The sequence below is a fragment of the Pseudorasbora parva genome, chromosome 11 (genome assembly GCF_024679245.1).
Source record: "Pseudorasbora parva isolate DD20220531a chromosome 11, ASM2467924v1, whole genome shotgun sequence".
Classification (NCBI taxonomy): Eukaryota; Metazoa; Chordata; class Actinopteri; order Cypriniformes; family Gobionidae; genus Pseudorasbora; species Pseudorasbora parva.
The window spans coordinates 1,604,347-1,631,846 of NC_090182.1; the positions used below are offsets into that span (position 1 = coordinate 1,604,347).

The following is a 27,500-nucleotide window of genomic DNA, read 5'->3' on the forward strand; positions in this document are numbered from 1 at the left end:
GATAACAACCGACTGGGTGGACATTAGCCCTTACTTATTGATGCTGCTCTGCTGTTCTCCATCACACACCGCTCTGTTTGTTGCCAGGATGACAAAAGTCAAATGTTATATTTTTTATGTTGGTCCGCCTCAGTGCCCTAACAGTGCTCGTCACTGATGTTACCCGAATTTAAAATCAGGCAGAATCTATTTATCACCGTTTTATCTTTATTTTTTAAAATTCTCTTTACAACTGTTTCTATTTTTACTTTTACACATGGCATTCTTTTTTTATGCATCTTATCAATGAGCGCGCGTTTACATGCACACCAGTGAGCTGATAATTTACAAATATCCGCTTATTAATAACCAGTTTTCCCCGTTTACATGCACACCAGTAAACTGAGAACGCCAGTGAACCGTGTTTACATGACTTTATTAATTAACCGGTTATTACCTTATGGTGACGTCTATAATAATAATGTCCGTATCTGACTCTGAGTATCCCTAATGTTAGTCAGTTGTGATGTTAATAAAGCGAGTCAGCTGGAGATTTACGGCTCATATTATCCCTCATGCAGCGTTTGACTGAACCTCTTCTACTTCTGCTGACTGAGATGAGAACACATCTTTACAGTGTTCTGGCTCTTAAAAGAGTGTGTTTGTGATATATGTCCTTATTTCATAGCTCGCTCTGTCTGGATGCGTTTAAATTTTCTCTAAGTTTGTGTTTTTGTCACCTATCACACATGCGCTCTTCTATAAGCCGACAGAAAGCAGGTGACTGAACCTCGTAATGGTAAAGTAAACCTCTTCAGTACCTGCAGAGAGGCGGCCTCTCTCCCATTGACCAGCTCCAGGCTCTCCATCTGAGACTTTAATTTGCTCAGTTTCTTCTGCGAGAAGAGCAGGAAGGCACTGCCTCTGGGCGAAACACACTCATGTTTGGCTCTCCATCTCTTAATGGCTTGAAAGTGATTAAACGTGGCCTGTGGGTCCATTTTAGCCAGGACTTCATCCAAACACTTAGACTTTCTGATAACCTAGAAAATAAAGCATCATGTAAACGGTTAAAGCGTGTCCTCCATCAGAGTATGCACTGCAAAAAATTCTTTTCTTGCTTATTATTTTTATCTTGTTTTAAGGCTAAATATCTAAAAATTCTTAAATCAAGATGCATTTACTAGACAAGATATTTTTGTTCTTGTTTTCTGGGGAAAAATATCTAAATGAAGAGAGTTTTTGCTTAAAACAGGCAAAATGATCTGCCAATGGGGTGAGGAGAATAATCTTATTTCTGTTTGGAAACAAGAAACAAGATTTCAATCAGAAATAAGATTATTTTTCCCACCCCACTGGCAGATCATTTTGCCTGTTTTAAGCAAAAACTCTCTTCATTTTGAGTTGTTTTCCCCTAGAACAAGACAATTACTTTTGCTTGAGTAGTAAATGCGTCTTGATTTAAGAATTTTTAGATATTAAGACTAGAAACAAGACAAAATGACTGAGTAAGAAGAGCATTTTTTGCAGTGTGTGCAGAAACGTGTATGAAGTCACCTCATAGTTGTCTTTGATGAACTGGAACTGCCGCGGCTGCAGGAATTGGGTTTTGGGGACGTCTAGCCCGTCTTCTCCGTAAAGAAACTGGACCACACTTCCATCACTGTCCCGCACGGTCAGATCATACTGGACCACCAGACCTTCCAGATGCTTGATCACACACCTAAAACACACCACAAGGTCATGTTTGCTGACAGAGCAGTGTATGGCACTGTGTGTGATGAACCAGAACAGAGCCAGATCTACCTCTGCAGATAACCTGATCGGCTGGTTTTCACAGCAGTGTCCACGAGACCTTCACGACCAGCCATGCAATGGAAAAAGAACTCCTGAAAATATAAACAAAGACTGCACTTACATTTATTCTTCTCTCATTTTTATACATACTGTGAATATCACTCTAAAAGCAAGATTTAACGTAGCTTATGGCCTTAGATGATCTTTGGACCAGGCCGATTTTGGACAAAATTGGACAAGATTTGTAGGAGCAATGAATAAAAAAAACAGTTTTTTATTTAGTTCAATATGGGGGTACAAGCATATTGATGGAAACCGACAAATCAGCATAAACCAAGAAACATAACGACAAAACAAATGTCTGTCAATGTTTTTAAAAGTTATGCTTTTTTGCAAAAAAACGTATATCTCTGGAACACAAGGTGGCGCTGTGTTCAAACTTCCCAGGAACCTCCAGGAAATGCTGTCCATGATCTGTACCAAATTTTGTGCAGATATGTCAAATCGTTTAAAAGATTTTGCAAATTTATGACATTTCCGATCTTGGCAAAATCAGTCTCCACAGATCCAAGATCACGATTTTCTGACAAACATTTCAAAAGTTATGAGCAAAAATGTTTGTGATCTCATGACCTGTAGATAGTGCCGTTCCAAAAGGTCACATGTGCCCTCAGATCATGGAGCTGATGAAGCGAACCAAGTTTCATTTCACCAGATCAAAGTTTGGCTGAGATACGGCATCTAATCTAATTTTGGGTCAACTTTTAAACAAAAAGATATATTAGAATGCTGTTCAGTGATTTCTGTGTGGCTCGGTCCAGTGATCATCTGAGCCACATTTGGTAAGAACAGGGCAAATGTTTCAGCAAAAACAGAAGTTAGTACATTTCATTGATCAGAGGTTTCAATTGTTATAACCATTTGAATAGTGAATATTTAAACTGGTGGTGGCGCTATAGTCAGTCCTAGGGGCCCCAATGTTGGTCAGATTACAATTCAATACAACCTCTACAAGTGTGCCAATTTACATGTGTATCATTCATAGGGCTGCCGTACACTCCCATTGGCCAGGGACAATCATCAAGCAATCAAAGGGCTACAGCGCCTTCGGGCCCCTAATTAGGGTTAAGGATGTTGAACAAACCCCAGAGAACGTTAACAAAACTGGGCTGCGTTTCCCAAAAATCAAAGCCTAAGTTGATCATAAACCAATTGCCACCAATGGTCTCTACGCTCACTGTACCTGAGGTTTGATGCCTGTCAAGAATCGCCCAGTCACGAATCCTCCGGCGCGCGGCTGAGGCTCATAGGGCTGAAAGCAGGGCAGAGATTTCCCAGAAGGCATCAGTGGCGGCCGGCGGCCCTCCAGCTCAATCTGACCCAATAAACAGGAGATCTGCACATACAAGATGAGCATGAATAACATCTGCTTTAACCTCAACGCCAACGCCAATCAGGGATCAAACAAGCACTCTGCAGAGATTGTAAAATGATTCTGGCTGATATTGTTGGTTGCTTAAGGATGCTCAGGAAGCCTGTAATGAAGGCGCTGCTGTGAGAAACATCACCTGCATAGTGTTAACAGTAGAGCCCTTGGCTCCGGACTGCACCATCAGCTGGAGGTTGTTTTCTGGGAAGGGGCGATGGAGACCCATTGGCATGCACACCTGACAACAACACGTCACATGACAGGAAAGCCATTAAAGGGTTAGTTCGGGCAGAAATTTAACTTCTGTGATTAATTCCTCCTGTGGTTGGGCAGCCGTCAGACCTCCGCTCATCTTCACACACAGATGAAGATATTAGTGTTGAAATCCGATGGCTCAGAAAGGCCTTCATTGACACCAATGTCATTTCCTCTCTCAAGACCCATAAAGGCACTAAAGACGTCGTTACAAAGCCCATCTCACTACAGCGGCTCTACAATCATTGATGAAGAGGCCAGAATAGAGTTAGTGCGCAAAAACACTAAATAACGACTTATATAGTGATGGCCGATTTCAGAACACTTCTTCCTGAAACTTTGGCGCTTAATGAATCAGGGAATCGATTCATGATTCACGTGTCAAATCACGTGACTTTGGTGATCCGAATCATGAATCGATTCACTGACTCATAACGGTTCGAATCATGAATCGATTCACTGACTCATAACGGTTCGAATCATGAATCGATTCACTGACTCATAACGGTTCGAATCATGAATCGATTCACTGACTCATAACGGTTCGAATCATGAATCGATTCACTGACTCATAACGGTTCGAAGCTTTGTTCTGAAATCGGCCATCACTATATAAGTCGTTATTTAGTGTTTTTGCGCACTAACTCTATTCTGGCCTCTTCATCAATGATTGTAGAGCCGCTGTAGTGAGATGGGCTTTGTAACGACGTCTTTAGTGCCTTTATGGGTCTTGAGAGAGGAAATGACATTGGTGTCAATGAAGGCCTTTCTGAGCCATCGGATTTCAACACTAATATCTTCATCTGTGTGTGAAGATGAGCGGAGGTCTGACGGCTGGCCAACCACAGGAGGAATTAATCACACAATGCACATTACAGGGTTAACTAAAACTTTAAATAAGACCAAAGCGAGAATATATTAAGACACGAGCTGTGTGTTATTAATATTCACCTTGTTGATGTTGTTGTTGACTTGATTGACCTCCTCTTTGAACTTCAGGTCCACCATGTTGAAATCTCTGGGGTCAGAGTTCAGATGAGCGTCCTGCCATCGCTCTCTGGCTTCAGCGTCTCCAGCGGACGCAGGCAGATTAAACGCCGCCTGAAGAGCCTGATTAACACACCAACGCCAAAGAATCGTCACTTCACAGAGACTCATATTCACAAACAATAGCACATTTTCTAAGCATTAAATCTAGCATTCTTGAGGAGCAAGTGGACGATCAGAAGACTGACATGAAGTCATGACGCTTATCTTTATCTCACCAGATGGCAGCAATCTGGCCCAAACACATATTTTCTGGATGAATCTCTTGAGTGAATGATTCAATGACTCACTCATGAAGACTGCACTTGTTTCATTACTGGATGAATCATTTTGAACAAATCTCTTGAGTGAATGATTCAATGACTCACTCATAAAGACTTCACTTTCCAAGATGGCTGCCGTCTGTAAACGTGTAATGTACTGTCTTTATAAAGTATCTTCTTATTAAACTGTTTGTACTCTTATAAAGTTCTCAATGCTTGGGTTTGCATGTAGGGACCCTCATTATGCTGCCGTGTTAGTGTGGGGCTATTTTGAGCTGTTAGTGGTATTAACTAGCGGTTTAATTTGACTTACCCTTTACCCCATAGACTAGCGTTATAAGCTAATCTGTGTTTAGAGATTAAACTCTTTACATTCGATTTTCATGAAAACGCATCCCAGAGAACGATCTACTCGCTGACCATCTGTTAATCACCCCGAGGGGCATTTCTCACCGGAGTCGTCCTTTAATCGTATAGCTCTAGCACAAGCATAATGATGTTCAGACGGATCTGTGGGTCAGAATAGAGCCGGTCAATCTGAACGCTGTACCTTGGAGCCGCATGTGTGTGACTTTTGGATGATCTTCCTCCTTTGTTTGTTGGCTTCTTCTTTGACTAGAATGTCCTCCACCCCTGTCAGGAACACATGATGGGTTAACACAGACTCTCAGTGTGTGTGTGTGTGTGTGTGTGTGTGTGTGTGTTTAATGATGGTTTAACACAGACTCTCAGTGGTGTGTGTGTGTTTAATGATGGTTTAACACAGACTCTCAGTGGTGTGTGTGTTTAATGATGGTTTACCACAGACTCTCAGTGGTGTGTGTGCAGTGTGCGGTGTGATTTACCCAGGCTGAAGCCGCGGTAAAGCTGCAGGTATGCGGTGAAGAGTCGAGCCAGACAGCTGAGCAGTTTTCCGCTGGTGTGTCCGCCGTAGAGCTCGTAGCAGCAGTGGACCAGGCCGTACGCCGAGCTGCCATAGTGAGCTTTATCCAGAACGCCCATCAACAGCTCGCCCTGACGGATGACCACCTGAAGCACAGCACAGACTGGGATAAACCGAGGAGACTCTTCTCAAACCCGAACACACACACACACACACACACACACACACACACAACACGTTGGTGTTGTTCACATTATATGCACTAAGCGCCGATTGCCAACAAAACACATTTGCTGCAGTTTCACTCCCCGCCTGAGGTTCCCACTCATGACTGGGAACAAACACACACACACACATGCAGAACTCCAAAAACACAAACTGCATCCACTGTTCCCTTAACAGTTATTTGGGAAGCTGAACAAGCTGATCTTTCCCTCACACACACACACATTCTTTAGTGACAGTGATATTGTTGAACTCGTGTCTGAACACACACAACCAGACGGCTCTCGTAACCCCAGCCAAACTCGATGATGTGTGTGTGTGTATATATGTGTTGTGTGTGAAGTGCCCATATAAGGAGTTCCGCCCTTTATGATGTCACACAGGGCCATACTCGTAAAAAACTTTCTGAAGCTTGTTCTAATCCTGAAGGAGTGTGTTTGGCACAGGAATACTCCGTCATACGTCTAACTCGTGTTTTTTAAACTCTGTCCATGTTTATCATGAGAATCAACTCAATAATGCAGAGTGCATGAAATAGCATTAGACCCCCCCATCCCCCTAAATGTTTATAGGATATTCAAAGATTTGTTTAAATGATATAAATGCACATTCGCTGAACGGTGGCGGTAAATAAGAAAGTATAATATTGTTTGCCTTTGTTTAACAGTTCCATCCTGTGATCGATCACTGAAGATCGATCAATAAAATCATCAGATCACCCACCCCAATTATCCTCCATTACCTGGGATTCACACATAGACTCCGGTGTGTATCCTGGAACGGGTCTGGGATCTAACTTCAGCCAGGCTTTACTGGGGATCTTCGCTTTTCCCGTCAAGTTTAAAGGGATGCAGTTTTCCGGGATGACGTTCAGCAAAAGCGTTGAAACCACCTTGAAAAAAAACGTCAAAGTATCAGCTTTAGTTCAGTTCAGCGAGCACATGGAGATCTCTGATGAAGATATAATGTCCTGCGGATGAAGATGACCTGCTTCCCTGTCCAGAGCGGCCGCGGTTTGAGGAGCGCGGGGCGGAGCAGCTTGACTCGGCCAATCTTGTCTGTCAGGCCTCTGTAGACGAGCGCCGTGTACTGATCCCTCGTGAAGAAGCAGCCGCGGAGGGTCATTCTGGAGCCCGACACCATGTGGTCCTGAATTAGGCCAGCCAGCGGCTTCCCATCCTACAGGAGGAGAGCAGAGACCAATCAGGGCTTAACAATCCACAGGGAACAAGGCCTGTCGCCATACTCAATAAATCAGGCAATCGCATGATTTAAAAACAAAACAAAGAGCTCAATCATTTTTCCGGCCACGATAATTTCCATTCGCATGCTTGTTTATTTTCCTCGTCTCTCACTGACGGAGCGCGTTTCGTCTCGAAGCGAAATGCCGTCTTGCGTCGAGTATAAACAAGGCACTGAAGTTGGCAGTTTGATAAATGCAAGCTAAGTTCAGTTTGTCATGATTACATGATGTAACAATTTTTTAATATTGTATCCTAAATGTTGGATATTAAACTATATCATATCCCGAAGTACATTTCTGCAGTGTTAACGATTAAAAGAAAAAAACCGTAGAATCGAAAACCGTGACCCTGAAACCGTGACCCTGAAACCGTGACCCTGAAACCGTGACCCGAGCCGAACCGTGGGTTTAGTGAACCGCCGCTCCTAAAACACAATCATCCGCTGCAGTTTACACCCACTGTTTTTATTTTTTTGTTCATTTATTGATTGATATTTTAAATGTTTTCCGTTTTCAGTGTTAAAGTCTTTAGAAATAAAGTTTATTGATCTTTGAAAAGGTGTACCTGCATTATTATGCCATTATCATTATTATATTATGACAGGCCTGTGTGTGTGTGTGTGTGTGTGTGTGTGATGGGTAGGTTTAGGGGCAGTGTAAGGGGATAGAAAATACGGTTTTTGTAGACTTTTATGTTGATTGTTTTTATTATTCTATATTTTGACTTTTTATTCATTTTTGTTATTTTCGTTTTCCATTGTAGCACTGAGATTCTTCGGAATGAAAAGTGCGTAATGAATAAAATCTATTATTATTATTAATATTCCTGAGGTGCGGACTCACTTTGGGCACGAGGTACTGGTGGTCTGTGCTGACGAGTGTGTATGCCTCGGCCCGGCCCAGCTCGCCCTGGGGGAAGTGAGCGTTCATCTCGTCCCCGTCGAAGTCTGCATTATAGGCCTTGCAGTTGGAGTAATGCAGCCGCAGCACCTTCTCTCCGGGCAGGATGCGAGCGCAGTGGGCCTGAATGGACGGCCTGTGGAGCGTCGGCTGGCGGTTTAACAGCAGCACATCCCCGTTCTTAATGTGCCGATTCACCTGCAGAACAGAAGCATTCAGTGCTGTAGATCCGCAGATGGCATGACACGCTAATGCAGACGCGATTCAGAACCAATATATTCAGTTTATTAAGGGAGTCATGAAGCTATTATTAATAAATAACTACCCATTCAAATATGGGTATTATTTGTTTACACCCTTCTTAAAATCACCCATTCATGACCATCATAAAAGTGCATCTATCCATCATAAAAGTACATCTATCATCATAAAAGTGCATCTATCCATCATAAAAGAGCATCTATCCATCATAAAAGTGCATCTGTCCATCATAAAAGTGCATCAAAAGCAATGTTCCATTACTAATATTGAATGAAACAAATATATATCAGTAATTTTACAATGCGTCTCATTTGAGCAGCTGTCATGAAACCAATCATGTGTGTGTGTGTGTGTGTGTGAGGACTCACGATCTTCATGGGCATCTTGTGCTGTCCGGGGCTGGGGGTCAGCAGCTGTTTGGCCACGGCTTCCCTCTGGGTCAGGCTGATGCTGCTGAGAATGGTGCGAGTCCCGTCCTCATTGAGGACCATTGAGGCTCCGGGGTGGACGTTTGGCCCATTCAGCACCGCCTGCCGGAGCTCCTTCACGTTCCAGGGCGTCACCGGCTGCGGATACGTCAACTTCGTGGCAAAAACCTGGAGGGAGCACATCAAACTACTCTCAAAAACCTCACATTACAATCAAATATAGCCACTAAACTGGCTGACGGCGGCAAACAGAGGTGGACAAATACACAACCTCATTACTTGAGGACATAAGTATTTGTTTTTAAGTATCAAAAGTAAATTATGCATTCAAGTGTGCAGTGTATGAATTTCATAAGGTTTTGTCATAAAGCCAATACACATTACAGGCGTTTATATGCAGTCCACAATACAAAATACAGAATTTACATTAACCAGCTCAAAAGTTCCCCTTGAATTGGATGATCGGGGTAAACTGTGCTTGATGTCTTCAGAGAAACATGTAAATATCGTAAGAAGGCAAGCAGTTGTTCAATAAGCAGAATAACACGGTCAGCCAGTGTGGGTTTATGTCGCAATAATGACCAGCTTTGACCAAACACTATCCCTTACATATCATACCAAACACGAAGACTCACCATTGGTATTCCGATCTCATTGGTTTCGATGTACATATCAGGACAAATGACAGAACGTGCAGCAAAATCCACACGCTTTCCCATCATGTGCTTCCTGAACAAGCCGTCTTTCTTCTCCAAGATCTGAGACACATTCAGAAGAAACAGCCGTTATTATTCTTCCCGTTATCTTGAGTGGAACGATTGCGCTCGGCCACACACTGACCTGCCGGATGCCGGGGAACTTCTCAGTGTTAAGTCTGTCCATGTCGCTGTCGAACACGATGTTGACGTGCCCCTGCAGGCGGATCCAAACGTTGTAGAGCTTGTCTGTGAGAGTCAGTCCTGGGATGGTCATCAGGAACGACTGATCTATCTCAGGGCTCTCGTCACCACACTAACAAACACACATGGCATGATAAATGATGTTCGGTTGCACATTACGGGATTTTTAATAATCATTTGTTAAAGGGATAGTTCAGCCTGTGATGTTTATCTGCTGACCCCCAGGGCATCAACATGTAGGTGTGTGTGTTTCTTCAGGAGAACACTAATGAAGATTTTAACTCAGCCGTTGCTGTGTGTAGGTCATATTAAGATGTGAATGGGGAACAATTCTATGAGAGCAAAACAAACATGCTTAGACAACACACACACACACACAGAGCCCTGAGGCTCATGAGGACACACTGATGTCTGAAGACACAAAACCATCAGATTGTGTGAGAAATCGAGACGTATTTATATCATTTTTTACCTCACAAGTGTGTTCCAGGCTGTTGGATATAGCGTTGTAATTGAGGTAAAAAATGATATAAATATACGGCTCGATTTGATGACGTCTGTGATGTCATCAAAATCCGTGATTCGTTCTAACGGAAGTGAGAGACTGTAAGTTTTGAACTCTTATATCTCCTAAAGGCCAATTTTGTCGTTGTTTTGGAACACAGCAGCTTATTCATAACTTTAAGTTAACTGGAGCCATTGACTTCCTGAGTATTTCTTTTTCCTACTATGGAAGTCAATGGCTCCAGTTTGGTTACTGACATTCTTCAAAATATCTTCCCTTGTGTTCAGATGAAGAAAGAAACTCATACAGGTTTGAAACAACTTGAGGGTGAGTTAAGGATGACAGAATTTTCATTTTAAAGTGAACTATCCCTTTAAGGCTAACTTAAGCCCCGTTTCCACCAAAATTACCCGGAACAATTTGTACCAGGAACTTTTTTACAGGAACTTTTCTCCCCCCAGACCTGCAGCTGTCTGCGTTTCCACCGCGATCTGAAGCTCCGTGAAGATTAGGCAGATTAGTCCGGTGATGTAGGACTGCGCGCGACTGCTCCTCCAAGAAAGTGACGGACAGTAATCATTTTTGCGTGTACCGATTGAAAGATTTTAGTGAACTGTTTACATGAGACGTTATCTAAACCGATCTGGTGTTTACATGTGATGACTTTCAATCGCAATCATTTTGTCACATGCAGTTTGTCTGCCGCATCAAAAATGTCGCCGCTGTTTTCTCCAGCAGCTGGAGTGTGTTAACTGTAGCCATAGCAACTCTTAACGGCCACCAGGACTAATACAGTATTATATAAGCGGTTTATCTGCTGTAAAGTGTAATAATCATCTCAGAAAAAAAAAATTCTTCTGTCAGGCACAGTTAAAGTAAAAACTGCCCGGGGCAATATACGCTGTGTCATTATTCCAACATTATCTTCAAAACTTACAAAATAAAACGTTTACCCCTCAGAAAAATGAGCTTTCCTCTCTCGTCAACATGAGCGCGGCGCGCGCTGTCACGTCATGTAAGGACACACACTTATAGTAATCGGTCAGGTCGTTTACATGGTGAAAAATAGACTGTAAAAATTTTTAATAACGAGTATGGAAGAGATTCAAGCTGTGCTGCTTTTGCTGGTTATGTATAGGTTTACTAAAGAGGTAATTAACAACGACAGAAAAGAGCACTAATATGCAGATTCAGCAGCATATTCAGAAAGCTTGTAAAGCTCGATTTAAAATGACAATGTATATTATTATCAGCTATTACGGACACTGAACGTGAGATGGCTGAGACGAGCGCGCGCCATCAGACAGAGAGCAAGACTGATATTTACTGAACGAGACCGAACCTCGCAAAAGACTTTTAAAAATGCCGGTTGATATAAAATGCTGCGTGAGCTCAACCAATCAGCATGTTTAGTGCCCAAGTCCCGCCCTCGAAAGTTCCTGAACTTTGAAAAAGTACCACCTCGAGAGCAGGGCCGTTTGGAGGGGGAAATATTTACCCTGAACTTCATTTAGACCCTGCGGTCGAAACACACCGAGTACCACCCAAAGTTCCTGGGTAAAGTTCCTGCGGTGGAAACGCGGCTATAGTCATACTAAAAGCCAAAAAACTAATTTCAGTGGGCCTTTAAAATAAATGCTTCTCACCTCATCGATGTCTGTCTGTGCGCCTTCAACTGCGTTGGCATTCTCAACAGCGATCAGTGCGAGCAATTTCTGAACGGTTAAGTTATCCTTCAACACGGACTGCATGTTCACAGTCTGACCGTTGGTGAACATCTGGTCTCCCAAACGACTGATGGGCCTGAACCTATAAAACGCCACACAAATCATCCAGCCAAAGATCCCTCTGTAAGAGACTATACCATCATCTTATCAGGAATAAACTCACCTGCTTGGAGGAACCATCAGCAAATCCAAGAAGAAAACCTCGGGATTGAAGCCCGTCTCCGACTTGCTCAAGTCAAACCCTGATATCAGATGCTTCAGGAAGAAACCTAGAGAAGCCACAATGATCCATTTCAGAAAACCTATTGCTTTTGCGTTACGAATCCACGAAAGAAATGTGATGTTTGATCAGTCTTACCCTCGTTCTCCCAGAGTTTGATGACATGCTCTCGCGCTATACTCGGAGTCAAGAAGCCACGCTTGGCCAGCTGTGCATCATCTGGAACCGAACGCACACACACATATTTCTTTATATCCGATTTGGATTAAACTTCAGTTGTGTTTGTTATGTACGGCCAATCACATGGGTGCGACTATGTGAGTCAAAGTTATAGCGCCAGCAACTGGCAACAGGAAGTGTGTCACTTCTGCTTTGAAATCCCCCTCTCATTTTTACCTGATTTGCTTCAAACTTCATCATTATAATATCAAGACACTGCAGTTGTAAACCCAGTGAAAGGATTCTTGATATCCTAAATACTGTTTGCCATGGCAACACGTCAAACTTTAATAATGTTCTTGGGTGTTTTAAAACTATTAGCATGCTTGAAACTCGACATGTGCCGCAGTTGTCAGCCAGTAGACATGGGCAAATCTTAGAAACAGGCGTGGAGAGGGAGCTCAGTAGCGCCACCTTTTGACAAAAGTGTGAGGCTTAGTTTGGCCTAGAGTCACCAAACTCAGCACAGATATTGCTCTTATCGAGTCGGATAACTTTCTAATTTACTGTCATTAGCTCCGAGCAACAGGAAGTCAGATATATTGGTTTGAATGTGAATTTTTTGAATAATCAGGCTCTGAATTTTCACACGATTCACACCAAACTTACTGAACATGGTGGCAAGACATTGAAGATGTTAAATTGAGGACGGTTATTGGATATCTCAAATGGTGTTGCTATAGTGAGCGATTAAATTAAGACAAAAAGGGAAACAGGAAGAGTCTTATAACTTTACATTTTCACACACGTTTTCCCCAAAACCTCCGGATAGTGGTGGCGCCGGGGCTTTGGCCCATCATCGCTGCTTGCAGCTATATTATTAAGCGACACATTTTAGACACAATACTGCCTATATTTGCTCCATTTTGGCAATGAAAATAGTTCCAGACAAAGCCACAGGACTGTTTTGAGTCTTTGAGCGACACACAGAGGCGTTTCATTACTGAATGAACGAATCGTTTGAGTGAATGACTTAATGACTAAGTCATTAAGAGAGTCAAATGCTTCGTTCCTGAATTAATCAGCTGTTTGAAGGACTCGGTTGAGTTAATGATTCAATGACTCACTCATCAAGAGAGTCAAATGCTTCGTTCCTGAATTAATCAGCTGTTTGAAGGACTCGGTTGAGTTAATGATTCAATGACTCACTCATCAAGAGAGTCAAATGCTTCGTTCCTGAATTAATCAGCTGTTTGAAGGACTCGGTTGAGTTAATGATTCAATGACTCACTCATCAAGAGAGTCAAATGCTTCAATCCTGAATTAATCAGCTGTTTGAATGAATCAGTTGAGTGAATGATTCAATGACTGATCTAAATCCACTTTACTTTCCTCTGACCTGCAAACGAGACTGATTTGATTGGTAACCGTATTGAGTCTTTATTATTATAATGGATTTTATTGATTAAATGGCGCAAATGATGATTCATAAATTTAATTAAGTTGTAAAAAATGCCCATAAACGGCAAAGATCAATGTAAACGTATTGTAAAAGATGATTAGTGTCAGTGCTGTGAACTGACCACCACAGAATATGAAGAGTATCAGTAACTTTAGGAGTCAGCTGACCACAGCAGTGCTGAAGCACCAGCACAATAAACACACTCAGAGAATGATCATCTAATTATCGAGATATCATTTTTGTGTCAATACTGCACAGCTCGTATCCTCCCTAATGTTCTGATGCCTGCTTTGACAGTCTGAACTCACCGGGCTGTTCTGAGCCGGAGCTCGCTGAATTCGAGAGGATGATTTTGCTGTTGTGTTCTCGGCGCACGGCCACTCTGCTGCTTCTGAAACACACACACACACACACACACATCTGGTTCACTATCTTTGTGAGGACTCTCCATAGACGTAAAGGTTTTTATACCGTACAAACTCTACATTCTATCCCCTACACTGCCCCTAAACCTACCCCTCTCACACACACACACACACACTGCCCCTAAACCTACCCCTCACACACACACACACACGACACACATACGGCCCCTAAACCTACCCATCACACTCACACACACACTGCCCCTAAACCTACCCATCACAGTATAAATGCAGAATGTTTCCTTTCTCATAAAACTCCTCCTGTGTGATTTATAAGCCTTTTGAAAAGTGGGGACCGCTGGCTGGTTCCCACAATGTAATATAAACAAGGGTACACACACACACACACACACACACACACACCTCTCTCTCACAACAGAACAAGGCTCCACACAAAAGCCATCACTTAAAAATGAGAGAATGGAGGAAAAAGTTGAGCTCCTCACCTGCAATTCGGACATTTCCTCGACTCCATGTGTATTGTCCAGAAATTGGTGACGAGACTGGACTTTTTCTCACAGATGTGTTTGGTCTGGAGTCAAAACAAATGCATAAGATGCAAACAGAAAGAACGATACGATCCGTGTAAAGGAGATGAGCTTCAGACTCACAGGAGCAGTGTGGTGCTGGCCCTCACTGGCTTTGAGGATCGGAGAGATAAACGCATCCAGAGTGGCTTGGATTTCCTCCCCGGTCGGCTGAGCTTTGACCTCCAGTAGCTGAGGGAGGGTGATAAACACATTTAAGCACATGGGTGGGAAGATGGACCTCAGAGAGGAGAGAGATTTGGCCCGTTCTGACCTGATTGAGCACCGACTCCAGCTCGTAAACCTCATTCAGCGCGCCCACATCCAGCAGCTTCAGCTGACCCAGCAGCAGATGAAGAGCCGCTCTCGGACACGTCAGGAGATGGCATGACAGGCATGAGCCCCGGATGAGCAAAAATAATTTCTGTGAAGAATAATGTCTTATACACCAGGATGGCCTCAATCAAGTCAACTTTACAACGGCGATTGTGTCAGAGCAGCTTCAGTGTCAAACAGGACAATACTGCAGCAGAATTAGATTTGGCTGTACAGTCGTTCTGGAGTAAACAGTGATGTTATCAGCTTATTTTAATTTATCAGAGAGAGACAATGTTGGCAGATCAGTGATATAGTTTATAGAATTAAAGGGTTAGTTCAGCCAGAAATGAAATGTCTGTCATTAACTCCTCTCCCTAATGTCGCTCCACACCCGTAAGACCTCCGTTCATCTTCACACACAGTTTAAGATATTTTATATTTAGTCCGAGAGCGTATGCAAGTGTATGCACACTATACTGTCCATGTCCAGAAAGGGAATAAAAACATCATCAAAATCCAATCCGGGTTCCTCAAAAAAGATTTGAACGGTTATGAATCAGGAATTGATCAATGATTCGGATCGCCAATGTCTCGTGATTTCAGCAGTTTGACACGCGATCCGAATCATGAATCAACCGTTTGAATCTTTATTTGAGGATTGAACACAAACCCGGAAGAGAAGCCAATGCTGAATAAAGTCGTAGTTTTTGTTATTTTTGGACCCAAATGTATTTTGGATGCTTCAAGAGACTCTAATTAACCCACTGATGTCTCATATGGACTACTGTGATGATGTTTTTATTCCCTTTCTGGACATGGACAGTATAGTGTGCATACACTTGCATACGCTCTCGGACTAAATATAAAATATCTTAAACTGTGTGTGAAGATGAACGGAGGTCTTACGGGTGTGGAGCGACATTAGGGAGAGGAGTTAATGACAGACATTTCATTTCTGGCTGAACTAACCCTTTAACTCCAGATAGACACATGAAGTGTGTGAGCCACGGCTTACGTCAAAGAAGAGCGGGTTATAGACGGGCAGGGGCAGCTCGATGAGGCCGAAGTGACCCGGACAGCTGTCGAAGTCCTGCATGCAGGTGGAGCAGATCTCCTTATTGTCAGAAGAGCCCAGAGCCAGGTCATAAAGCCCGTTCGGGGCGGCACTGCCCACACTGTCCAGGAGCACCCCATTCGTGATCGTTTTCACACTCAGCTTCCTGTCACACACACAAGTCAGGCCGCCGTTATTATTTCTATAGAGCTTTATTCTGTACAACAGATGTGTTCAAAGTAGCTACACAAGTAAATGCATATTACAAACATTAAAGGCACAATATGTAACTTTCCATGTCTTATTCAGCACAGGGGCGTGTCTTGACTCTTGAGTGGGCGGAGCTTTTATTCTGCTGCGAGCGCTTCCTCTTCTTCGTGTGTGTGTGTGTGTGTGTGTGTGTGTGTGTGTGTGTGTAACGCAGCACTGTTTTATTATCTGAGTGTGTTAAATTGATGTTATAATGCTACTATGAGCCACTTGTTCACACTGCAGTGAGCGAGATCATATTAGGCGGTAAAACACGGCACTCTGAGCGGTAAATCAACAACAGCAGATTTAAACAATAAGACTAACTGTGCTGAGCTGGAGAACAATCATTAGTTTCTGTCCATCAATGATCCAAACAGAGTCTAATAACACACATCAGATATTAAAGCGGCGATAGTGTTGCCATGGTTACGACACAATAACACATCAGATATAAAGCGGCTATAGTGTTGCCATGGTTACGACACAATAACACATCAGATATTAAAGCGGCGATGGTGTTGCCATGGTTACGACACAATAACACATCAGATATTAAAGCGGCGATGGTGTTGCCATGGTTACGACACAATAACACATCAGATATTAAAGCGGCGAAGGTGTTGCCATGGTTACGACACAATAACACATCAGATATTAAAGCGGCGATGGTGTTGCCATGGTTACGACACAATAACACCGGAGGGTAACACAGGGATGATGTCATTAACAGTGTTGCCAATTACTTTGAAAAAGTAATCTGATTACTGATTACTCGTGTAAAAAGTAACTTAGTTACTTTACAGATTACTTGATTTTAAAAGTAACTAAGTAAGATTACAAGTTACTTTATTAGTTACATTCAGCAGTTTCCGACAACACCGCTGCCGCCTCAGCACAGAAATGACGACCGTTTTTCCCAACACTCACTTTATTGGGAGTGCATTTTTTAAAAGTAACGTCAACAATGCATCTCCTGACATTTTCAATTAAAATGAAAAAATACTCTCCCCGAGACGCAAGAAGAAAGCAATAATATACTTTTTACTAAAGAAAATGACTAGAATAGTAACTCACAGTGACTTGGATAAATGACTTTAATCTGATTACTGGTTTGGAAATAGTAACGTGTTAGATTACTCGTTACTGGAAAAAAGTCGTCAGATTAGAGTAACGCTACTAAGTAACGCGTTACTGGCATCACTGGTCATTGATAGGTCACACACACACACACACACACACACGGGCCGTGTCCCGGTTATAATCAGTGATTTATCTGGATTTAAACATTATTGGAAACATTTGGGATAATGCACACAAGCCAACACAATATATAACACTGCTCTAGAGGCTTTTGGATAGTTTCCTTAAAACTTACATATTGTGCCTTTAACTAAGATAATAAATGCTGTCCATGTATAGTTAATTATTGGTTCATGTTAACTAATGTAGTTAACTAATATTAACAACCAGTTCAGTTCAAAAACTGTGCAATCAAATATGAAGTGGACTATATTATTGAGCTTATATTATAGTACTGCCTACATTTGACTCAGACGTAAAGGAATGTTTTAAAACAGCATATGGGGCATGTTGTCACAAAGCCCAACTGTATGTTTTGGTAATAACGCTTGGTGTCTTTACATGCTAGTTCTTTAGCGGTGTAGTTATGTAGTTGTGCAAGTGTGTTAATATTATTATGTATTACCTTAATTCCTCAACGGAGTACAAGCCAAACGACATGCCCTCCAATCGCCTCCATGGTGTTTCTTTCGAAAACTGCATTATCTTAATAAAACATGTACATTAGGATATAAAACTCGGTGTGTTGGCCATGTGCGTCATGAGGAGCTGTAACACGTGGGGCCGAGCTGGACGAGTGGACGAGACCAAATCTGACGGAGGGGGATCAGACGGAAATATGGACAGAAGTGAGAATGAGACGCTGACCTAAGGAACAGTGGTGGATATTAATTATTAGCCCGTAGAACACCTGTATATTAATATTATACGGGGGTGTATGACGAATAGTTTTTAATTTAATTTGTATTATTGTTTGTTCAGATGGTATATCCCAACCGTGCGATTGGAAAATTGTTTTAAACTGTCAGATTTTTTTTTACTTTTATTTAACAAAATGGTTATTAAACGTTCTCAGTATCATCATCCAGACGTTAATAATTTTTTCAAACCGCGTTTGAAGTAAATAAAATGTTGACGGTTTGGTCACATGACGCGTGTTACTGTTCTCAGCGCGGATGCGGATGGACCAATCAGAGCCGAGCGCTGTCCTCCGCGCCCGCTGTTGTTTTGAAAGCGGATGGTTTCCGATCACGCACTGTGGTGTCATGGCGGCCTCCTGTTCGCAAGCTCTCAGGCATCATGCTTGTAAGAGTAGCAGAATATTGCGCATCCATCTGCAGAAGTCATGGCATAATAGGTAAGGTTATTGCACAAGAACAGTGCCTTTTTAAATTAAATTGCATATTTGTCATTTTAATGCATTAAAAAAATTACTGGTTGTCTCTAGGTCATTTCAAGGGGCTGTCAGCTCATATGATTAATAACTTGTCAAGTTTGAATAGAATATATGAAATGTTTTATGAATGAAAACGCGTATTATGGGGTTTGTTTACAGGAGTTTTGCTACAGCTCAACAACCTGCCGTTACTTCACTAGGTTTGACAACTCTTTTTAATTGAAGAATTCATGTGCTTTATTACATTTATCTGTTTTCTAATCAGAATCTTTTTACATATATATATATATATATATATATATATATATATATATATATATATATATATATATATATATATATATATATATATATTTTTTTTTTTTAGAAGAAATAGTCATCCCAAAGAAGAAGACCTGGTATGTACTGCACTGTTTAACTCATTCCTTCACAGGGTCAATTAAAGGCACAGTATGTAATTTTCCGTCTCTTATTCAGAACAAAGGCGTGTCTTGACTCATGAGTGGGCGGAGCTTTCTATTCTGCCGCGAGTGCTTCCGCTTCTTCTGTGTGTGTGTGTGTGTGTGTGTGTGTGTGTGTGTGTGTGTCTCAACATAATTGAATAAATAAGTGCTTTGAGGGGGCAATTCACAACCTTGTCGCTAGATGCTGCTAATACTTACACACTGCACCTTTAAATAAAGTTGTTGTTGTTGTTATCAGGAGTAAAGAGGCTGTCTTACAGGCACTGGCCTCCACTGTGAACAAGGTATGCCAATCAGACGACGCCAACATCCATCATAAAAACACATTGGCATCTAATATCATGTAAGTAAAATTACTGTGTGTGTGTGTGTGTGTGTGTGTGTGTGTGTGTGTGTGTGTGTGTGTGTGTGTGTGTGTGTGTGTGTGTGTGTGTGTGTGTGTGTGTGTTCTAGGATCCTACAGCATCCGATTACAGGTTCCAGGATGATCCATACCTCACTCCAAAGACATCATTAGACTTTGTGAGTATGTGCTGCATGTTGTAAAGAAGTGCACAATAATGAACACACACACACACACACACACTGACCTATTCTATTTCTCCCACACAGAAATTATTCTCCTTGTCCCAGGAGTCAGGCAAAAACGCTGCAAAATATTTCATCAGTAAATACCCGAATTACTTCCAGAAAGACTACGCACATCCTCATATTCCCGTGAGTGGCGGATCTGTTGTGTTGTGTTGAAGTGTGTGTCCAGCGCGTGTGTGTGATGTTTGTGTTGTGTTAAAGTGTGTGTGTCCAGCAATTGTGTGTGATTGTGTGTGACATTTGTGTTGTCTTGTGTTGAAGTGTGTGTGTGTGTCCAGCGCGTGTGTGTGAGGGCTTGTGATGTTTGTGTTGTGTTGTGTTGAATTGTGTGTGTGTTTGTCCAGCGTGTGTGTGTGACGGATCTGTTGTCTTGTGTTGAAGTGTGAGTGTGTGATGGTTCTGTTGTCTTGTGTTGAAGTGTGTGTGTGTGTGTGTGTGTGTGTGTGTGTGTGTGTGAAAGTGTGTGTGAGTGTGTGTGACGGATCTGTTGTCTTGTGTTGAAGTGTGTGTGTGAGTGTGTGACAGATCTGTTGTGTTGTGTTGAAGTGTGTGTGTGTGTGTGTGTGTGTGTGTTGTGTTGTGTTGAAGTGTTTGATGCCGGAGACTCTGCAGCCTCAGATAGACGAGGCGTCTGAAGCGGCGCTCGCTGAGTGTGTGTGACGTTTGTGTTGTGTTGAAGTGTGTGTGTGACGTGTGTGTTGTGTTGTATTGAAGTGTGTGAGTGTGTGTGACGTTTGTGTTGTGTTGTGTTGAAGTGTTTGATGCCGGAGACTCTGCAGCCTCAGATAGACGAGGCGTCTGAAGCGGCGCTCGCTGAGAGGATTCAGCTGAGGAAGGTCAGAGCCGCTGTGGACCTGTACGACCAGCTGCTGCAGGCCGGTGAGTGTGTGTGTGTGTGTGTGTGTGTGTGTGTGTGTGTGTGTGTGTGTGTGTGTGTGTGTGACTGATGAGTGTATTCTGTGCAGGTACATCAGTGTCTCTGGATGTGACCAATGATCTGCTAGATCTGATCAGTTTCTATGGAGACAGTGATCCGGCTCAGGAGAACGATCCGGAGCAGAGGACTGAGGAGACGGTACGGCCGCAGAAACAAAACGCCACAAACAACACTAGTTATTACAAACCGACGACTAATCTGGTGATATATAACGTTTGAGCCGCTCACACACACACACACGGGGAGAACGCTACAGTTTTGAGTCAAAGTTCTTCTATATCAGTGTGTGTGACTCCCTAAAACACCGCCATTGTAACCAACACTCACAATATTCCTCATTATAATAATTAATGTACAGAATAAAGGGGCGGAGCCTGGTTCAGTTAGTCATGTGTTGAAACCAAGCGGCAGTTCCTCCACTGGCCACTAGAGCGGCTCCAGAATCTCATTGAGCTCATGTTAAAATGCCCAACTTTACAGCAGAAAACATGTTTACAGTCTGGGACAAACTGTGGTTTTGGTCTATACGGCTAATTTTACCCTTCATGATGACTGTGAGGGGGGTGAATTATTTAATAACTCATTCGTTTACGTTATATAAAGCCTTAAAGTTCTGCATAATTAAGGGCGTGGCCACTTTGAGTGACAGGTGGATTGCCGTTTATCCGCCGTCTATAGTCATCGCGTCACCTAAGCTCCGCCCACATCCCGCCTTTTTGCCCTTTTCCTGTTATCCGGGAGTGACTCGCGATGACGACGCAAGATGGCGACGCCCAGCTCACCCCTACTTTACGCTTCAGAACGGCTCATCTGAATCCCATGGGTGACGTCGCGGACACTACGGCCATATTTATTACAGTCTTGAAACTGGCGGTTATAGTAAGGGGCGGGGCATTTCCCAAACACCAATCACAACGCAATGCTCGTGCCGACCAATCAGAGCACAGTGTGCTTTTACAGAAGGAGGGGCTTCATAGAGACAGGAAGTAAACAGAGTTACTGATAGACTGGAGAGAGAGGAGCCGCAACAATGGAGAATATGAGGAAATAATCGACATTCACTGATCTAGTAGAGCCAGAAAACACAAGATATGGCCTCTTTAACATTTCATAACATTTTATAATATCTGTGACGGTGTGTATCTCGACCTTTGACCCCAGGAGGACGTCCAGGATGAACCGCAGGCCAGAAAAGGAAGAGGACCAAAAGCCTCGGACTTACCGAAGGCCTCCTGGAAGTGAGTGACGATCAAACATACGCAACAAAACGCTTGGATTTAAGGTTTATTAACGTTTGTGAAGGAGTCTCGTAACTCCAGTAGATCATCTGTTGTGTGTGTGAGTATACAGTAGCGTGTGCTTTCCTCCTGAGTTTATCCTCATTCCTCCTCATGATCCTTCACTCATCATTCTCATGTGAGGATCTGATGATCAACACCGTCAGTGATGTGGAAATAAACGAACGGGAAACTGGGATCATCATGCAAACGTTTGGCTGAATAATATTCAGTACGGACGCATTAAATGGATCAGAAGTGACACATTTATTATGTTATAAAAGATTCTATTTCAAATAAATGCTTTTGAACTTTCTATCATTTAAAGAATCAAACAAACATGTTAGTCAGCATCGATAATGCGATGATCAGATCCTCATCTGAGAGTGGTTAGTGAGGGATCATGTGACACTGAAGACTGGAGTAATGAGGATAATTTAACGTACCGGATTTACCGGATTATAAGGCGCACCTTCAATGAATGGCCTATTTGGGCGCACCGGATTTTAAGGCGTATAGAACAAGCTACTGCAGTTAAACGTTTGACGGGGTTTGCGTTATGCATCCACTAGATGGCGCTGTGCTAAAGGGAACGTCAACAAAACAGTCAGATAAAGTCAAACTTTGTGTTCTGATAACTCCGTTCACTCCCATGGGGACGTTGTTCAAACATTGATGTGCATATTACCAATATCTCCCAGCCGTGGTAATCTTTTGGCCGTTGCTGCGAGACGGTAGTACGTTTGCGTATGGAGAGATTACGTCTTTTCGTAAAACGAAAGCACCAAGAGGGACCGCCTCGAAATTCATCATCGATGTCCCGTACTAGTGCTGTTGGCTTCATTCAAATAGTGCCTGTAGAGACGCGGTGCGGTTTTGTAGATTACCAGTCGTACTGAAACATTTTATTATTATTAAATCGTTTTTATTGGTTTTTCATACTGAAACATTTTGATAGAGCGCCTTGATCTATGTATAAGGTGCTCCGGATTATAAGGCGCACTGTGGTTTGTTGAGAAATTAAAGGCTTGTAAGTGCGCCTTATAGTGCGGAAAATACGGTATATATAAAAAACTTCCCTCAGGTCATTTTGAAACTAAACTAATAATAATAAAACGAGTAGTGTTCATCTGTGTGGTCCGACATCTTAGGATTTTTGTCGAACTTGAACCACAAATATGCAAAACAAAATAGATTTTATGTGTTTGAAATAAAAAATAATAAATGTAACATATCCTGCCCTCGCCGGACCCCTCAGGAATGAAGGAGCACACACAGAAAAACCTCAACAAAAAAATCCTTAAAGTGGAAACTAAAGCGTATTATAAATATATAAACCCGTGAGTATATTCGAGTGATCGCGCGTTTGTGCCGTGACTCTCGCTCGGCTCACTCACGTTATATTGAACACACACCTTCAGTTTTTAATGTCTGTTCTCTAACTGAGCTGATTTTATGAAGATGAATGCGGTGGGAAAGTGATCACCAGTAGGCGGGCTGTGGGCGTGGCCTCGTAGGGCAGCGAAGCAATGCATTCTGGGAGGTGTAGTCTTTCATCCGCATGAGGCAAAAATGCAGTCTTTTATCAGTCTAGAAGGCACCAAATTCAAAAAGATTTTCACATTTTACATTAATGACCCAGTTTAAATACAAAGCTTAATGCTAAATCACTGAAGTAACCCTTTAAAAAAATCCTAGTTATTGAACAATTTTGAGCGGTGGTGTATCTGCGTAACTATACACAGTCACGAAAATGCACCGCCACGTAATAAGAGGTGTGTGTTTTCTTCCCACAGAGAGAATAATAATGCGGAGCGGATCTTTGCACTGCTGTCGGAGCCGAACACGCGTTCATACAGCGCTCTGATCCAAGGCATGGTGAAGGTAACGTGTGTGTGTGTGTGTGTGTGTGTGTGTGTGTGTGTGTGTGTGTGTGTGTGTGTGTGTGTGTGTGTGTGTGTGTGTGTGTTTGATTTGACAGCAGATCTGGACAGTAACAGCTCATTTCCTCGAGTCCTGTACTGAAGTCCACTGTTTGAGTCTCTGTGCTTTACTGGAGTATTATTTTTTCTGTAATCTTCTGACTTTAACTTCACTCCATCTGAAAGACAAATATCGTCCTCTTTACTCCACTACATTTCTATCAAGGTCCTCGAAGTGGAAAGTCGTTTCTGTCGCAGCTTTGAAAGTCAGTGATGATTTTTTTCTTCTTTAAAAGGTGTTTGGGTTTTTGCAGAAAGCCTTTCAGGAATCACTCTTGTAGAGTCTCGTGAAGTTCAATGATTTCACAGCATTTATTAAACACTGATTTATAGTTTAGAGCAAAATGGAAGAAGACGGATGTCCAAATGCTCATTTAGTGGAGGATTCACATAAACAAAGTTGATTCTGTCTTCAGTGAAGGTGAACAGTGTGAGAATATCAGATGTGTATCAGTGTATTGGATCCGTGCATTCGGCCTTAAAGTGACAGCAGCTTTATAAAGAGCTTTGTAACTTTAGTATTTAAATGAGTTTAAGTTAGTCGTCTGCTAGTGTGTCAGATGGAGCGTCACTGACTGGCTTAAACCATGATGGCATAATGTGCATTTATACAACTATAATACAATAATGCGGCGACATAAAGAAGGACATTTACTTTTGATACTTAAGTACTTCTGTACTCTTACTCCAGTAATGAGGTGTGTTTGTCCACCTCTGTCTGACAGCATGGAGCTTACTCTAAAGCGTTCAGCGCCTACACTGACCTGCTGAACAACCGGCTGACAGGTGAGCCTAACGCCTCAGACGCTCCTTCAATAACTCAGGTGTGTTTTCTAAAGATGATTGTGTGTGTGTGTGTGTGTAGCCGACGTGCACATCTTCAACGCCCTGATCGCCGCCGCTCCACAAGTGCAAGAGAAATACAACGAGAAGTGGGAGCTGATCACGGTACGTGAGCTGAGGTTGTGAAGCCGCTCTCTGGCAGGGAAGCCCGTTTCCGCCACTAAATAAAACAATTAAAAGAGTAACTGCTTATCTCACAATTCAGACTTTTTTTCTCACAATTGCGTGATATAAAGTCAGAATTATTAGATATAAAGTCACACTTGTAAGAGTCGCAATTACACTTTTTATTTAGTGGCAGAAACGGGCTTCCATACTCCGGTCTCCTGTGCTTCATCTGTGTGTGTGTGTGTGTGTGTGTGTGTGTGTGTGTGTGTGTAGGATCTGTTGAAGCAGATGGTGGAGCAGAAGGTCCAGCCCAATCTCCTGACGTTTAACGCCGTCCTGAAGGCTTTGAGACGCTGCGGCGCGTTGGGCAAATCTCAGGCGTTTCCTGTGATCAGCGAGATGAAGGCGCTCTCCATCGGTCCGTTCTGGGATGATGATAATAATTATAATAATAATAATAATAATAATAATAGATGTGCATACAGAGATCAAGTGCTGTATATTAGGGATGCCACAATACAGTTAGTCTTCAGGTCAATACACACCTCGGTTTTTGGCTCTTCTATTCTTAGGAACAGAAAAAGTTGTTTTTATTGTAATACTCTTTCTTTATTTTTCTTAAAAGACTAGAAAACCCTTCTTTAAACTTAAAACTTTACTTAAAAACCCCTTGTACACATTCCTAGTGTATTGTATAATATATATATTCAGATTTACAGTGGCAGCAGATGTACAGCAGCATTCAGGTGTTAAATAGAGTTAATTTATTTGAATCTGTAATCGACTCTTTTTCTTTTTCTTTCAGAGCCCAGTCTGGCCTCTTACAGTCACGTGCTCAGCATATTCTATAAAACAGGTCATTTGAGGAATTAAAACCACAATTCGCCCAAGTTAAGATGCACACATGATCATGCATTTCCCATCATGCTTTGCTCTGCAGGCGCCCCCGTTCAGGGCCAGAAAGACATTCTGCAGGAAGTGATGTACGAGGTGTCGGGGAAGAGCTTTACTCCTCAGGACCCTGATGATGGTACACACACACACACACACACACACACACACACACACACACACACACACACAGGGCCTGTCCTAATACACACACTTGTGCTTGAGCGCTTCCTGACGTGTCTCCTGTATTGGGGTCAAGTGGGCGAAGACAGCAAGTGTCCCGCTTAAAGGCGATTAAACAGCTTTATTTACACATTTTTACTTTCATTACTTTGCACTTTAAAATAAACTTTCAGGAACAGGAACAGATGACACTATTTAACCGTGGTGCTTGTAATTAATTGCATTTAAATCTATTTTTAAAAGTAGATGCACATTTTTTTTATACTAATCGCTGCACCAATACAATGTGTAACATTTTGCATGAGTAGACCAATCACAACAGACTGGGCCATCTGACCAATCGGAGCAGAGCAGGCTCTCTGAAAGGCGGGGCGTTAGCGGTCCGTTTCAGAGTGTGAAGCTGCAGTGGATATTATGAGCAGATGGCATTAGTCTTCCACACCGCCGGTCACATGTGCTTTAAGTGCTCCACAAGTGTGTGTATCAGGACGACCCTAAGCATTTACAAGCCCCTCCAGACGACACTACAGCACTGAACCGCTGAATCACTGAACTGCTGAATCACTGAACCTCTGAATAACTGAACCGCTCAATCACTGAATCACTGAACCACTGAACTGCTGAATCACTCAACCGCTCAATCACTGAACCGCTCAATCACTGAACCTCTGAAGAACTGAATCACTGAACCACTGAACTGCTGAATCACTGAACCGCTCAATCACTGAAAACGCTCAATCACTGAACCGCTCAATCACTGAACTGCTAAATCACTGAACTGCTGAATCACTGAACCTCTGAATAACTGAATCACTGAACTGCTGAATCACTGAACCACCGAACTGCTGAATCACTGAACCGCTGAACCACTGAACTGCTGAACCACTGAAGCGCTGAATCACTGAACTGCTGAATCACTGAACCGCTGAATCACTGAACCGCTGAATCACTGAACCGCTCAATCACTGAACCGCTCAATCACTGAACCGCTCAATCACTGAACCGCTCAATCACTGAACCACTGAACCGCTGAACCACTGAACCGCTGAATCACTGAACTGCTGAATCACTGAACCGCTCAATCACTGAACCGCTCAATCACTGAACCGCTGAATCACTGAACTGCTGAATCACTGAACTGCTAAATCACTGAACTGCTGAATCAATGAACCTCTGAATAACTGAATCACTGAACTGCTGAATCACTGAACCGCCGAACTGCTGAACTGCTGAATCACTGAAGCACTGAACTGCTGAATCACTGAACTGCTGAATCACTGAACCGCTGAACCACTGAACTGCTGAATCACTGAAGCACTGAACTGCTGAATCACTGAACCACTGAAGCATTGAACTGCTGAATCACTGAACTGCTGAATCACTGAACCGCTGAATCACTGAACCGCTGAATCACTGAACCGCTAAATCACTGACTCTCTGAACCGCTAAATCACTGAACTGCTGAATCACTGAACAGCTGAACCGCTGAA

At 42.6% G+C, this 27,500-nt stretch overlaps 2 protein-coding genes across 2 annotated transcripts in view; one reads left to right on the forward strand and one right to left on the reverse strand.

The window, feature by feature from the left end:
- Positions 1-18,154, reverse strand: part of polr1a (RNA polymerase I subunit A) — a 38,430-nt gene extending 20,276 nt beyond the window's left edge. Inside the window, exons 1-23 of the mRNA XM_067456768.1 lie at positions 17,964-18,154; positions 15,968-16,172; positions 14,909-15,058; positions 14,719-14,826; positions 14,554-14,639; positions 13,991-14,073; positions 12,200-12,280; positions 12,005-12,110; positions 11,761-11,923; positions 9,551-9,721; positions 9,346-9,468; positions 8,651-8,878; positions 7,965-8,219; positions 6,866-7,057; positions 6,621-6,770; positions 5,616-5,799; positions 5,321-5,403; positions 4,412-4,570; positions 3,345-3,443; positions 3,020-3,172; positions 1,786-1,868; positions 1,537-1,702; positions 801-1,022 (exon numbers count right to left, since the gene is read on the reverse strand). Coding sequence (XP_067312869.1) covers positions 801-1,022; positions 1,537-1,702; positions 1,786-1,868; positions 3,020-3,172; positions 3,345-3,443; positions 4,412-4,570; positions 5,321-5,403; positions 5,616-5,799; positions 6,621-6,770; positions 6,866-7,057; positions 7,965-8,219; positions 8,651-8,878; positions 9,346-9,468; positions 9,551-9,721; positions 11,761-11,923; positions 12,005-12,110; positions 12,200-12,280; positions 13,991-14,073; positions 14,554-14,639; positions 14,719-14,826; positions 14,909-15,058; positions 15,968-16,172; positions 17,964-18,040 — 3,327 coding nt within the window. The 5' untranslated portion in view covers positions 18,041-18,154. The remainder of the gene's footprint in view (positions 1-800; positions 1,023-1,536; positions 1,703-1,785; positions 1,869-3,019; positions 3,173-3,344; positions 3,444-4,411; positions 4,571-5,320; positions 5,404-5,615; positions 5,800-6,620; positions 6,771-6,865; positions 7,058-7,964; positions 8,220-8,650; positions 8,879-9,345; positions 9,469-9,550; positions 9,722-11,760; positions 11,924-12,004; positions 12,111-12,199; positions 12,281-13,990; positions 14,074-14,553; positions 14,640-14,718; positions 14,827-14,908; positions 15,059-15,967; positions 16,173-17,963) is intronic.
- Positions 18,155-18,547: 393 nt separating this feature from the next.
- ptcd3 (pentatricopeptide repeat domain 3) overlaps positions 18,548-27,500 on the forward strand; it is an 18,603-nt gene continuing 9,650 nt past the window's right edge. The window contains exons 1-15 of the mRNA XM_067456769.1: positions 18,548-18,695; positions 18,894-18,934; positions 19,102-19,132; positions 19,437-19,482; positions 19,652-19,720; positions 19,811-19,915; positions 20,545-20,668; positions 20,755-20,864; positions 21,888-21,964; positions 23,800-23,887; positions 24,711-24,771; positions 24,851-24,933; positions 25,210-25,354; positions 25,742-25,792; positions 25,877-25,966. Coding sequence (XP_067312870.1) covers positions 18,604-18,695; positions 18,894-18,934; positions 19,102-19,132; positions 19,437-19,482; positions 19,652-19,720; positions 19,811-19,915; positions 20,545-20,668; positions 20,755-20,864; positions 21,888-21,964; positions 23,800-23,887; positions 24,711-24,771; positions 24,851-24,933; positions 25,210-25,354; positions 25,742-25,792; positions 25,877-25,966 — 1,213 coding nt within the window. The 5' untranslated portion in view covers positions 18,548-18,603. The remainder of the gene's footprint in view (positions 18,696-18,893; positions 18,935-19,101; positions 19,133-19,436; positions 19,483-19,651; positions 19,721-19,810; positions 19,916-20,544; positions 20,669-20,754; positions 20,865-21,887; positions 21,965-23,799; positions 23,888-24,710; positions 24,772-24,850; positions 24,934-25,209; positions 25,355-25,741; positions 25,793-25,876; positions 25,967-27,500) is intronic.